Raw genomic sequence first — 12,122 nt, 5'->3', positions numbered from 1 at the left:
TAAAGGGTCTGAATACTTATGTAAATGTGATATTTAAGTTTTTTATATTTAATAGATTTGCAAAAATCTCTAAAAACCTGTTTTTGCTTTGTCATTATGGAGTATTGTGTGTAGATTGATGAGGGGAAAAACCGATTTAATCAATTTTAGAATAAGTTTGTAATGTAACAAAATGTGGAAAAAGTCAAGGGGTCTGAATGATTTCCGAAGGCACTGTATATCTAGTGGGCAACATACAGTTGGAGATGCAACAGCTGTCCCCTGATCCACTGATCCAAGGATCATTGGCAGGATCTGGCAGAAGAGGAGATCTGTTGTAGATTGGTATCAGCAGAGTGTGTTCCCACCTCGGCCACTTTCTGCTGGCTTTCCCTGTGTCTCAGACACCCCCACAAGCACAGACACCACCCCAGCCCAGATGCTCTCTGAGCCTGGACAGATGTGCCCCTGCCACTCTGTCACTGTCAAGGAGATGGAAAAATGTGTGTTTGTTTGTACGTCTACGTGTATGCGAGAGTGTGTGTGTGTGTGTGTGTGTGTGTGTGTGTGTGTGTGTGTGTGTGTGTGTGTGTGTGTGTGTGTGTGTGTGTGTGTGTGTGTGTGTGTCACAAGATAAGGAATCCCAAACTTTCCTCTGCTCCTATGTGTCCATCATGGCACAGAGAGTGACAACAGGTCACAGACCGAGACACAGCGAAGTACAAAGATCATTAGAAGGAAATATATAAATACAGAGGGGGAGAAGGACAGCTTTAAGGGAAAAAGGGTGAGAGGAGGGAGCGACAGAGAGAGAAAGAGAGAGGCGAGAGTGAGCGAGAGAGTGAGAATGTGTGTGTGAGAATAAGAGAGAGAGAGAGAGAGAGAGAGAGAGAGAGAGAGAGAGAGAGAGAGAGAGAGAGAGAGAGAGAGAGAGAGAGAGAGAGAGAGAGAGAGAGAGAGAGAGAGTGTGTGTTACTGAGGTCGGACACTGACCAGGGCAGTTCAGAGATGCTTGGATGTTTTTTAGTGCCGGGTTTGCCCAATAGGTCACTTCTGCAGTGAGCATTACCACAGGGTAATGGTACATGACTAAAATACTCACCGTGTGTGTGCGCGTGTGTGTGTTTTGGGGGAGGGGTGGCACCAAGGCCATATGAGCTATACACATTTTGGTTACATTTAGTTTCCACCATTTCAATGTTCAAATAATCTCAATATTATTTCATATCAGTAGACGCAGAGGCCAAACATACAGCAGCAGACTATTGAACCCTGGAACCAGGGATAAAACAACCATGTCACTCTTCTTTGAAGACAAAACACACAAATAGCTGTATCACTATCTATCCTACATTCCTTCACTGTAAGAACCTTGAAGTAAGCTTAGTTGACCCAACACCACTTTAATGAATATGGTTAAGACACACAAGGATTAATTGCAATTGATTTACCCTACATCATAGCTCAAAGTAAAGCTGAAATACAATGCATCGATATACTTTCCTATTTACCAAACCGCATAATGTTATGAAGCTGCGATCTTACTTCGGGCAACTTGTGTCTGCCGTCACAGTATAGTAGAGCATGAAGTGTCTGAAGTGGTTTCTCTACTGGTGGATGTGATGCATTAACGCAATAGCCCTGTTAGCACTCTAAGAGCCAAAATGATGTCCTTCTGAGCTGCAGTGTGAGGATCATTCATATAATTACAGCTCTCAGTGTCACCGGTGCTCATGTTGTTTTTCGGTTAAAGATGATCAAATTGGGCATTTCATGTGGACTAAATTACAACACCCCTCAGCAATTTGATCACTTATGCCCTGGTGCTATTAGGCTGATCCTTCTAGTCCTAGCACGTGGGTATCATATCCATTAACAACTCAAAGTATGCCCAAAGGTAAGAGGCAATTAGTTATATTTGTGAATGGCTCTTAACTCTCATGTTATTCTAATAGGGCTCACGTTTTACTGCAACGTCTTCATTAACTTCAAGGACGTGATTTTAGCCAAAGACTCCTCAACAGAAGTAAGACGAGATGTTGACGAGCCCGAAAGGGCTGCTAGTGCCCGAGAGTCTTCCTCATCACAGGGAGTGTGATGGTGCCTTTGAGGGTGTAGCTACCTGTTCAAGTGTCATACTGTATGTTATGTTGATAACACTTTACTTATGGCACCACCATCACATGTTATAATGCCTCATAAACATTCAGACCAACTTTATAGATGTTGCTTTCCCCCATACGGCCCACCAAACCTTATAACCCCACAAAAACTCTGAAATGTCTGAGAGTATGACGAACGAAAGCAAACTTTATTCAGAACCCGACAGAAAAAGGATGGACCGAAATCTCAGTGTCCGTTCAAATAAAAAAAATTCCAAAATAAAAATGACAACATTGAGCAATACAGTATTTCATTAATAAGTGAAGGTCAAGCCATTTTACATATCCCAAACGGTTTGTTTCGTTTCAACAACATTCTTTTTGGAGCTTTCAAATGGCATATAAAGCAGGATACGGACAACCAGACATGGTGTGTTCTTAGTAAAGGAGTGGGAGCAGACCCCACTGTAACATGAAGGCTGGGTGTTCAGTCAAATTGACTTTTGTTTGAACAGTGTATCAGTAACCCCAGGCAAATTTGGAGCTTCGTCACTCCCTGCTAAAAAAATTGTGTTTTGGTTGGAACTCAGTTTGGAAAGGTACTCACATTGCTTTTTGAAAATCCCTGTGTTGTTCTTACACCTGCCACTGAGCTGCCACTGAGCTGTCACTGAGTTTGGAGGCTTCAAATGAGGTTTTTCAGAAGTGTACTACTGACTGAAGTGTCCAGCCGTCACCTTAGCAGTGGCCTCTGTCTGGTGCTACTAATTAATGGTGAAGAGCCCAGTTGAAAAGCCATCTTTCTTTTCTCCCAGAGACCGGAACTGCATCCCAGTCACCGCAGCCCTGCTCACGCCTGCCCCCTGCTCGCACTGTTGCTAAGCAACACATTCAATTCCAGTGTTCCGTATGTCCAAACAAGTCAGAGCTCCTGTCAGCGCAAACAAATCATGAAGTCCTCCGTTAGCTGAGCCGTAGACAGCTCCTAATACAAGACGACGTCAGTAAGTACAACAACAAAAACAACAAAAACAGCAGAGACAACAATAAACAGTTATAAAAGGACTGGGCAGAAAGCAGATTTCAAATGAGAAGAAAACAAAACAATTTAAATCAACTTATACTTAAAAGATTTGAATACAAAGCAGAAAAAAATGGGAAAATAACTTTCTTCAGACAGGACCAGCCTGTTAGTTCTGTTTCGGCTCATCCCAACCCATCCCACCCCCACCCCTTACCACACCCAGGACCCTTTACCCAATCTACATTTCTTAAGCTCTTCCTCACACAGTATGAATGAGATAGCCAGCTTTGTAAAGGCCTTGATCCTGTACTATCATGACTAGCCACACTACAAGAATGACGACTCCAGAGAGTCTCATCTCAGGTGACCAATCGCGGAGCAAGGAGACTTCTCTTTAAGCCCAGTGTTGACAATGACATGATCAGCTTATCCCTGCCACCGGTAAGCTTCTTGAGGCGTAGTGAGTAAGCTCTTGACTCTTTCAATGCTACGGTTAAAAGCTCATAGTGAAGGATGATTTACCTTTTATGTGTTACGTAAACGCAAGGTCAGAGGATTTAAGAATGATCAAAATGAGGCTTAGAGGAACCAGGGGGACTCTTCTCCTTCGGGTAAATGAAATATCAAAGACTATTGGACAGTATAAGCGGCCTTATAAATATCACCCCACTCAATCAACGTCTGAAGTTAAACACCTTGAGATGAAGAAGAGAGTGGTTGACTAAAGAAGGAAGAAAAAGTCTCTCATCCTCTATCATCCTCTCTATCATCCTCTATCATCCTCTCTATCATCCTCTAACATCCTCTCCATCATCCTCTCAGCACAGCATGTCCTCCGTCTTACTGTTAATGGCCCGTGTGAATGTTGAGTCACATAGCACTCCTTCGCTCAGTCTATCCTCCCCACTACCTCTTTTAAGAGCGGTGTGCTTGCCATATCCCTCCCCCAGGACCCTGTTTCATTGCTGACAGATTCAATGTCCTAAAAGAAATACTGTGGAGGTCGCCATGGAAATAATTCATTTAAGGCCCACTCTCTCAACCCCCCCCCCCCAGTTGCGTTACACTGGGTACTCTGGGTACTCTGGGTACCGTTCCCTCTCATTGCCAGGAATGTAGAGGTGGTCACCTAATCCTTTTTTTTTATAGCAAAGATCCCATTTTACCGTTAACATCTTCAAGTTTAATTAAGGGCGAGGATGATGGATGGATGGTACACACGTCAACATTACAAAGAGGTGAGATGCTGTGTTTACAATTGATATTTTCTTATATCATTTCGCTCTCACTGTCATTATAAAAGGAAGTCTGCACTAACCTATGCTGGTGAGGTGTGTGTGTGTCTGTGTGCGTGTGTGGGTCTGTTGTGTATGTGTTTGTGGGGGATGGGGGGGGGTCATGAAGAAGACCAGTATATACTACACAGAGTAAACCATGGAGGGGTAGCAGTCTTCTTTAAAGAGGGCTGTCAGTGGGGGTGGGGAGGATGTTTGGGGAGGCCAGAGGGATTAAAGAGAAACCCCTTCCTTCCCCCTTACTTTCCCTTCCCTTCCCCACCCCGCACCCCCCTTTATCCGCTGGACCGGTCAATGGAGTGCCTCTCTGGCCACCACTGTCTGGGTTCTACTCCCTTCCTCACATGATGGAGCAGCCCTTGGCCTTGTCCTTGCCGAAGGTGGAGGAGAGGAGGTCAGACTTGCCGGGCAGAAAGAGGAGTCTCTTGGAGAGGCGTCGGGCGGGGCTGGGCTTGGTGGAGGGCTGCAGCTTGTTGATGCAGGCCAGGGCTGCAGTACGGAACACACTGTGGATGCTCTTCTCTGAGGTGAAGGCTGAACACTCCAGGTAGGCCTCCGCACCTAGTTGCTTGGCCATGGAGGACCCCTGCAACACGATGGGAAAGAACAGGAGTGAGATGGAGGGGGGAGAGAGAGAGAGAGAGAGAGAGAGAGAGAGAGAGAGAGAGAGAGAGAAAGGGAGAAAGACTCACTTGCTCATGTGAGATGGGTGTCTGCTTCTGATTGGACAGCTCCATAAGCGTGCATACGTCTGTGCGCAGGTCTGTTTTACAGCCTATCAGGAGGATGCGTGTGCTGGGGCAGAAATCCAGGATCTCTGTCTTCCACTGCAATGAAAAGGACATATGACTGTTAAAAGGTTGTTATAATGTATCATAACCACAGCTGTAATGTACATGGTACACAGAGAGAATGATCACGATGATTGTGATGATGACAAGGAGGAGGAGGAAGAATAAATTGACAACAGCAACGATGATGATGACGATCACAATGACAAGATCCTTACCTTTTTCAGTGCACCGTCAAATGAGTCTGGACGGCTGATGTCGAAACAGAGGAGCACAGCGTCTGAGTCGCTGTAGCACAGGGGTCTGACGTTATCGTAGTATGGAGAGCCTGTAGGGTCAAACAGATCGGCTGGGGTCAGTCACAGGGCTTTCAAAAGGACGGTACCAAACGAATGAGATTCCATTAGTTGCAATAAGAATGATTTGTACCAGAACAGTATAAAGACTAGTGATGGGAAAAGAAAAAAAATTGATACAGTTACATATTGGGATATTATTTTTGACTAAATATCGTACCATTTTGACAATATTGCAATATTATTTTTGTGCTAGTTTGCTGTACCTGCACCAAAACTCAAGTATTTTTCCTTCATAGCTTGTTCTTCATCTTCTTTGTAAATAGGGAGCCAATTTGTTTTCAGCACTTTCCGTGACTGATCGTTTTCTCATGGATCTCTTGTCCCTCTGCAGCAGACATATGGTGTGCAATATATTTGGAACATCGAATCGCAATAAAATCAGTGTATCGAATTGCAATACACAAAGAATTGTGAGAATCGCAGTAAGCATCGTGTCCGGCACTTAAGTACCATGATAATATCGTATCGTGAGGTCCCTGGGGCAATTTTCATCCCTACTAAAGACCAAGAATGAGGAGTGTTAGGTGCTTGGTGTATTGTAGGGTTGGGTGCTGGGATGCTATAGTAAAGGCCAGGGCTGGGTGCATGGATGCTATAGGCTAACGATGGCTGCTGGGTGCTGTCAGACAAAGATGCTTGAGCACTGCTCTCAGACTATTAACACAAGGAGTCTGTCCCCCCACACAGCACAGGACACCACCCACTCCCCCCCGGTAACTACGGCAACAGCCTTGGTAGATAATGTTTGAATCCAACCCTCTATTATACCCCCCCTGCACCCGAACCATTCTCCGCACACACACACTCCAATTTTCTTCCTCCCTCACCCTCGGATCTACAGTAAGTCATTTCACTAAAGCCCCACGCCTTCCCACTCAGTAGAAGAACTCGCCAATAAATCAAATGAACACACAAGTAGACAAACACACACACACACACACACACACAGAGAAAGAGTAAGAGAGAGCCACAGTACACTATAACTGGATCCCAATCCCACCCCTGCGTTACCCAAAGGGGTTTATATTGAACTCTTTGTCTGTGCAGAAATCCCACTTGAAATCAGATAGAAGAAACAAAGATCTCTCTATCAAGGGAGACACTTTCATAGATTGTTGTTCTAAGAGTGTATCATGTATGAAGCAACACACTGACATGATTCCTAACACATACCGTATGTATGTGCAGCGTCGTTAGAATTATTATTATTTTTATTAATTAATTAAAAGCAACAACAACAAAAAAGGTAAAAGTGTTATAAATTGAAGACAATTGCGAAGAAAATCTGTGTGTGAGCGTTGGGTGTGTGTGCGTGCGCGCGCGTGTGTGCATGTGTGTGTGCGTATATGCTTGCGGGCCTATACGCCGAAGTGTAAAAGTATGTTAGTATGTTAGTGTTGCAAAGGGAGGCCCCTGTGCTAAAAACAGACTCTGACTGAATGTCCGTCCTCTGTCGTGTTCCCTCTTGGCTTACCACACCAGCAACAGATTCCGTTTCCTCTCCCTGCTTCTCAACCTACTCCGGAAACGTATTAAACGCGAACTCAACCAGGTAATAATGAATTAAGAAAAGCTTCATCTGTGGACGTATGACCTAGGTACGCCTCTATGGGTAGTGCCAAATGCATTTGGATGACACTAGGATTCCCTCCTGCTACTGCAAGCGTGACACCGTCTTCAGATCCAATCCGTTATTAAAAGCCTAACAAATGGTCTCCTGTGAGGGAGACAACTGTCAGACGTTCACAGGGAATGGCTGTATAAACAGTCAAGTGTGTAAAGGCAAGAAACGAGGCAACTGAATAGTAGCGATTTGACTTGTTTTTCCAGTAGGTGACAATGCCAGCATTTGGCAGAGAGGAGCCCAGGGTGATGTAACACTGGGGAAACAGACATGATGATGGCTCTGAGCCCTGGAGCTGAGAGAGGATACAAGCCATGATACACCTCCAACACACACACCTCACCTCCCTGGATGTGGACTCACACACACACACACACACACACACACACACACACACACACACACACACACACACACACACACACACACACACACACACACACACACACACACACACACACACACACACACACAACACTGGGAGAAGGAGGAGTATAAGAACCTAATGATAAACTATTTGCTTGTTGATGGAGGCTGGAGAGGCAACGGAAAAGAGAACTAACGGAGCATCTCACTTTGAGTCCGCTCACTGTGAGAGAGATGGTGAGAGCTTGATCATGAACTCAGAGAGGAGCGGCAGGGGGAATCGTTAGGCACAGCAACTCTGTTACACAACACAACACAGCACAGCCCACTCCACAGCAAAGCACAGACAGCAGCCTGACCCTAAGGGACCCTCTGCCTCTCTTCACACACCCTCAGCCAAGGAAGATAAAGAAATAACATGAGAATAAGATCTCAGAGAAAATTAAAAAAATCTCAGAGAAAATAATTACATGGCTGATCATGGTTTTATCATCAACAGCAAGTCTCTCTCTCTCTCTCTCTCTCTCTCTCTAACTTTAGTGATAGTACAATCAGAGAAAACCATGATATGGCCATGAACGACAAGAGCACTGCCAGGATAGGACGTTAGAGAGATAGATTCAGAGCTCAGAAAGATAGAAGCGACTAGACTGTTTTGTGGAAAAAAATAAAGGTGGGAAGAGCTGGGCAGAGCTTTAAAACAAGGTGTGAAAAATGTAAATGGTACTTATGTAATGGGACTTTCGCTATGGAGTGGACGAGCATCCAATTTGGTCCATCTCTTTTGAAGTGAAACAGACAAAATGAAAGAATGAAATCCTGTGATGTTTTCTATTATATACGGCATTTTGTACACGCTTCCCACTGGGCACAGACGTCAATTCAACGTCTATTCCACATTGGTTCGACATCAGCCGCCCAGACTCATTAGACGGTGCACTGAAAAAGGTAAGGACCTTGTCATTGTGATTGCATCATCATCATCATTGTTGCACGCACGCACGCACGCACACACACACACACACACACACACACACACACACTATTCCCACCACTCATGCAGAGGCAATCCCCTGGCCAATGAACCCCCCCCCCCCCGGCAGGTCAATTGCCACGACTGAACTCCACGGAGCCCAATCAGAAATCCCCGTGATAGAGGTTAATCATAGCAGCCCAACAACATGGAACTGGTCGTGTTCTGTTGATCACGTTCACCGGTTTCAAGATGTCAGTAGGTCACCACAACACTGTGTGTGTGTGTGTGGGCGCGACCGCTATAGGTGTCATATTTTATGTAGAGCCGACAAGTTATTAGACATTCCTCTAGTAAGGGGGTAGGTGGCGAGAGGGGGATATATTTGTCTCCCGGGAATGAGATCACTGTAGTGTCAAAATGAATTAGGCCTACATCATTCTATGCCTTCTAAACATAAATCGAAGGGAGAGGAGACCGAAACAGAGAACAGGCAGGCACGCAAATGGTCATTTGCATTAAAATGTTGTGTCACCTCTGTCTGAGAAAAAGGCCTTCCTCCACAAACTTCTCAGACCTCAGCAGCCTACCACATCACTACCTGTGATAGGCAGCAGGACAACAGTACTGTATAAAAGGTTCAACAGATCGCTATCTTAAAGGAAAACAATAAACAACTAACAACCATCCAGTATACACTACGATGCTAAATAAGACCACGAGACAATGGGCCTTTAGTTAGCCTACTGTTGTTTACGCAAACTCTCTGATTGCATTGTTTTCAGGGCGGGTGGGAAAGGAACTGTTACACTGGAAAGAAAATACAAGTCAGGTTTTACAGTACAATTAGTCTGAGAACTTGAATGTTGAGACAAATTTCAAATGGCGTGGTTTTGGACTTAATTTCACGCAGCATGAACCTCCTACACTATATCTACAGGTAGAGCATCTTGTATAGAGAGACAAGACAAACTATAACCTTTGTTATAAGACATTATTAAGGCATATTATACCTGGATATGCTCAAATCCATGCTTCAATTGCTGTAAGGGTATATTGGATGTATGCACGGAGAGCGCAGAGTGTAACACTCACCTGACGTGTCCCAGAGACTGAGCTCTACGCGCTGCTCCTCCAGCTCCAGACACGCTGTGTAGTTCTCAAATACCGTTGGAACGTATGTCTGTGGACACAGAAAGGCGCGAGTTCATTAGCGATGCATTATAATACGGTCAGTCATTGTGAAACAGTCACCCCTGTAATCATCAGCCGTATTAGATTGACACATAATGAGCATCCCAGTCTGTGGCTACTGCGCCATCTGTCTGACCGAATAAGGCATCTGAACAGTTTTACTGTTTAGAAAGGAAAGCATTTTATACATCTGGTCCTGCCCCTTGGTATTTTGGACCTATTCATTTATATGTGTATTGAAGTAGTCTAAAGCGTAGTATTTGGTCCCCATATTCCTAGCACTACATTAAGCAGGTGACTCTACAAACTTGTTGGATGCATTTTCAGTTGGTTTTGGTTGTGTTTAAGATTGTGTTGTTCCCAATAGAAATGAATGGTGATCAAATGATGCATTGTGTCATTTTGGAGTGACTTTTACTGTAAATAAGAATAGAATATGTTTCTGAACACTTCTACATTCATGTGGATGGTACCATTATTACGAATAATAATGAATGAATCGCGAATAATGCTTTCATGACTCCAACATGACACAATACATTATTTAATCACCATTCATTTCTATTGGGAACAACATAATCTGAAACACAGCCAAAGCAAACTGCAAATGCTTCCAACAACTTTGTGGAGTGAGCTCTACGCGCTAAGCACTCCATTGGAAATGAAGCACTCAATTTGAAATTTCTCTCAACATTGAAGTTCTCAGAGGAATTGTATTGACTTGCATTTCCTTTCCAGTTTACTCAATCTTTCCACAAGCCCAGAAAACAATGCAATATTAAACTTCTATTCGTTATTATCATAGAATTTGAATGACATTTCTATGGCTATTGTCATCTCTTTATAGTCTGTGTGGGTGTTATAATCCAGTCAAATGTGCAAGGTGTAGACATTGCATACCTCAGGATAGGAATCCTTGGCCAGGACTTGCAACATCGCCGTTTTTCCGCATTGAACATCCCCAACCAACACTAGTTTACATCTCGCCACCAGAGGCTGGGTAAGTCTCCTTTCCTTCATTGTAAATACGATTTGGTTGACGAACACAATAAATTGATATGCGAAAGAAAAACACGTGTAAATCCTCTGTCAGTTATCAGTGCATTCCGCCGGGATGCTGTACAGTACACCTTCGTTGAAGCTTGCTGCCAGCGGTATGCGCTGAGTTATGACACTGCTGAACTTTACATTGTCGCGCCAACCAATGAAAATGAGCGTTCTGCTCATTGTTGCGCAGAATGCGTTTCGACCGCATAGGCTACGCAAGATCAGGGTTGGTAGTCAGTCAACTTTGTTCTAAAGTATACAATTGCGTATAGTCTATCCCTGTCCAGTGCATGATGTGTAACAATGTTACTTCACCGCTTTACCAGCTTCAGTTCCATTTTATAGATTTCATTGACACCTTTATTTCACCCTAGCTCTCTATGTCTCTCTCACACACACACACACACACACACACACACACGCACGCACACACACACACACACACACACACACACACACACACACACACACACACACACACACACACACACACACACACACACACACACACACACACACACACACACACACACACACACACACACACACACACAGACCAAATCATCTGAAGGAACCCTTCCATGAATAAATCAATGGAAAGTACTTGCTCACTTCTTCATGTCAAGTGGTAGCTTTTTCTGCATAGATTTATACGAAAAATGCTGTTGTGTGGATTTCGGAAACAATGTTTCCTGACAGTAAAACGCTTATCTGAACTCAAAGTTCAAGGGATCACAGCCTTGGCAAGCAACTTTGGAAAGTGTTGCCTACCCACAGACATGTGGCCCCAATGTGTGGACCCAACTCCACTATTTATATTTCACCCCGATCTTGAACAGGATTTAAAAAATGAAGAAGAATTACACTTATTTGTCTTCTCATCAACTTCTATGCATTTGGCAGGAAACCAATCATCAGAACAGAGAAAATGCCCTATGTAACAGAGATGGAGTATGCAATGACTGACTGGGTGCAATGTGCAGGTGCAGCCAGTGTGTTGAAAAACATGTTTGTGTGGGAGTGTGTCATCAGTGTGTGTGTGTGTGGCATGCTAGTGTGCCTGTGAGTGAGCATATGGTCATGTAAGAGTTAGCGTGTGGTGACCGTAACACAGACAATCAGAGCACACTGACTGCCAAGCCCGAATAGATAAAAGATGGCTTCATGACTCTGAAACACCACAGAACCTGCAAAGTCTGCCATTTGGGGAGGAAGTGGAGCATGCCAAGTTATACAGAACATCAATGGATATACACACAAACAGCCACATACTGTTATGGCATGAAATGCCATAGTATAAATCAGCACATTATAGCAACGAGGATGCTCTTGTGCGCATGGAAATTTACAGCACAGCTCGAAAGACTG

At 44.2% G+C, this 12,122-nt stretch overlaps 1 protein-coding gene across 1 annotated transcript; it reads right to left on the bottom strand.

Annotated features, from left to right (window-relative positions):
* Nucleotides 1-2,263: 2,263 nt before the first annotated feature.
* On the bottom strand, nt 2,264-11,049 carry LOC106571943 (rho-related GTP-binding protein Rho6). The gene is made up of 5 exons (XM_014145535.2): nt 10,608-11,049; nt 9,609-9,696; nt 5,410-5,519; nt 5,093-5,227; nt 2,264-4,986 (listed from the first exon to the last, which is right to left on the bottom strand). The coding sequence occupies exons 1-5, from the start codon at nt 10,725-10,727 to the stop codon at nt 4,741-4,743; spliced, it is 699 nt and encodes a 232-aa protein (XP_014001010.1). The 5' UTR covers nt 10,728-11,049; the 3' UTR covers nt 2,264-4,740.
* Between the last annotated feature and the right edge of the window lie 1,073 nt (nt 11,050-12,122).

This window comes from Salmo salar, chromosome ssa15 (assembly GCF_905237065.1).
Source record: "Salmo salar chromosome ssa15, Ssal_v3.1, whole genome shotgun sequence".
Classification (NCBI taxonomy): Eukaryota; Metazoa; Chordata; class Actinopteri; order Salmoniformes; family Salmonidae; genus Salmo; species Salmo salar.
Note: the sequence above shows the minus strand (reverse complement) of the source record. Positions and strands in the feature narration are given on the sequence as shown.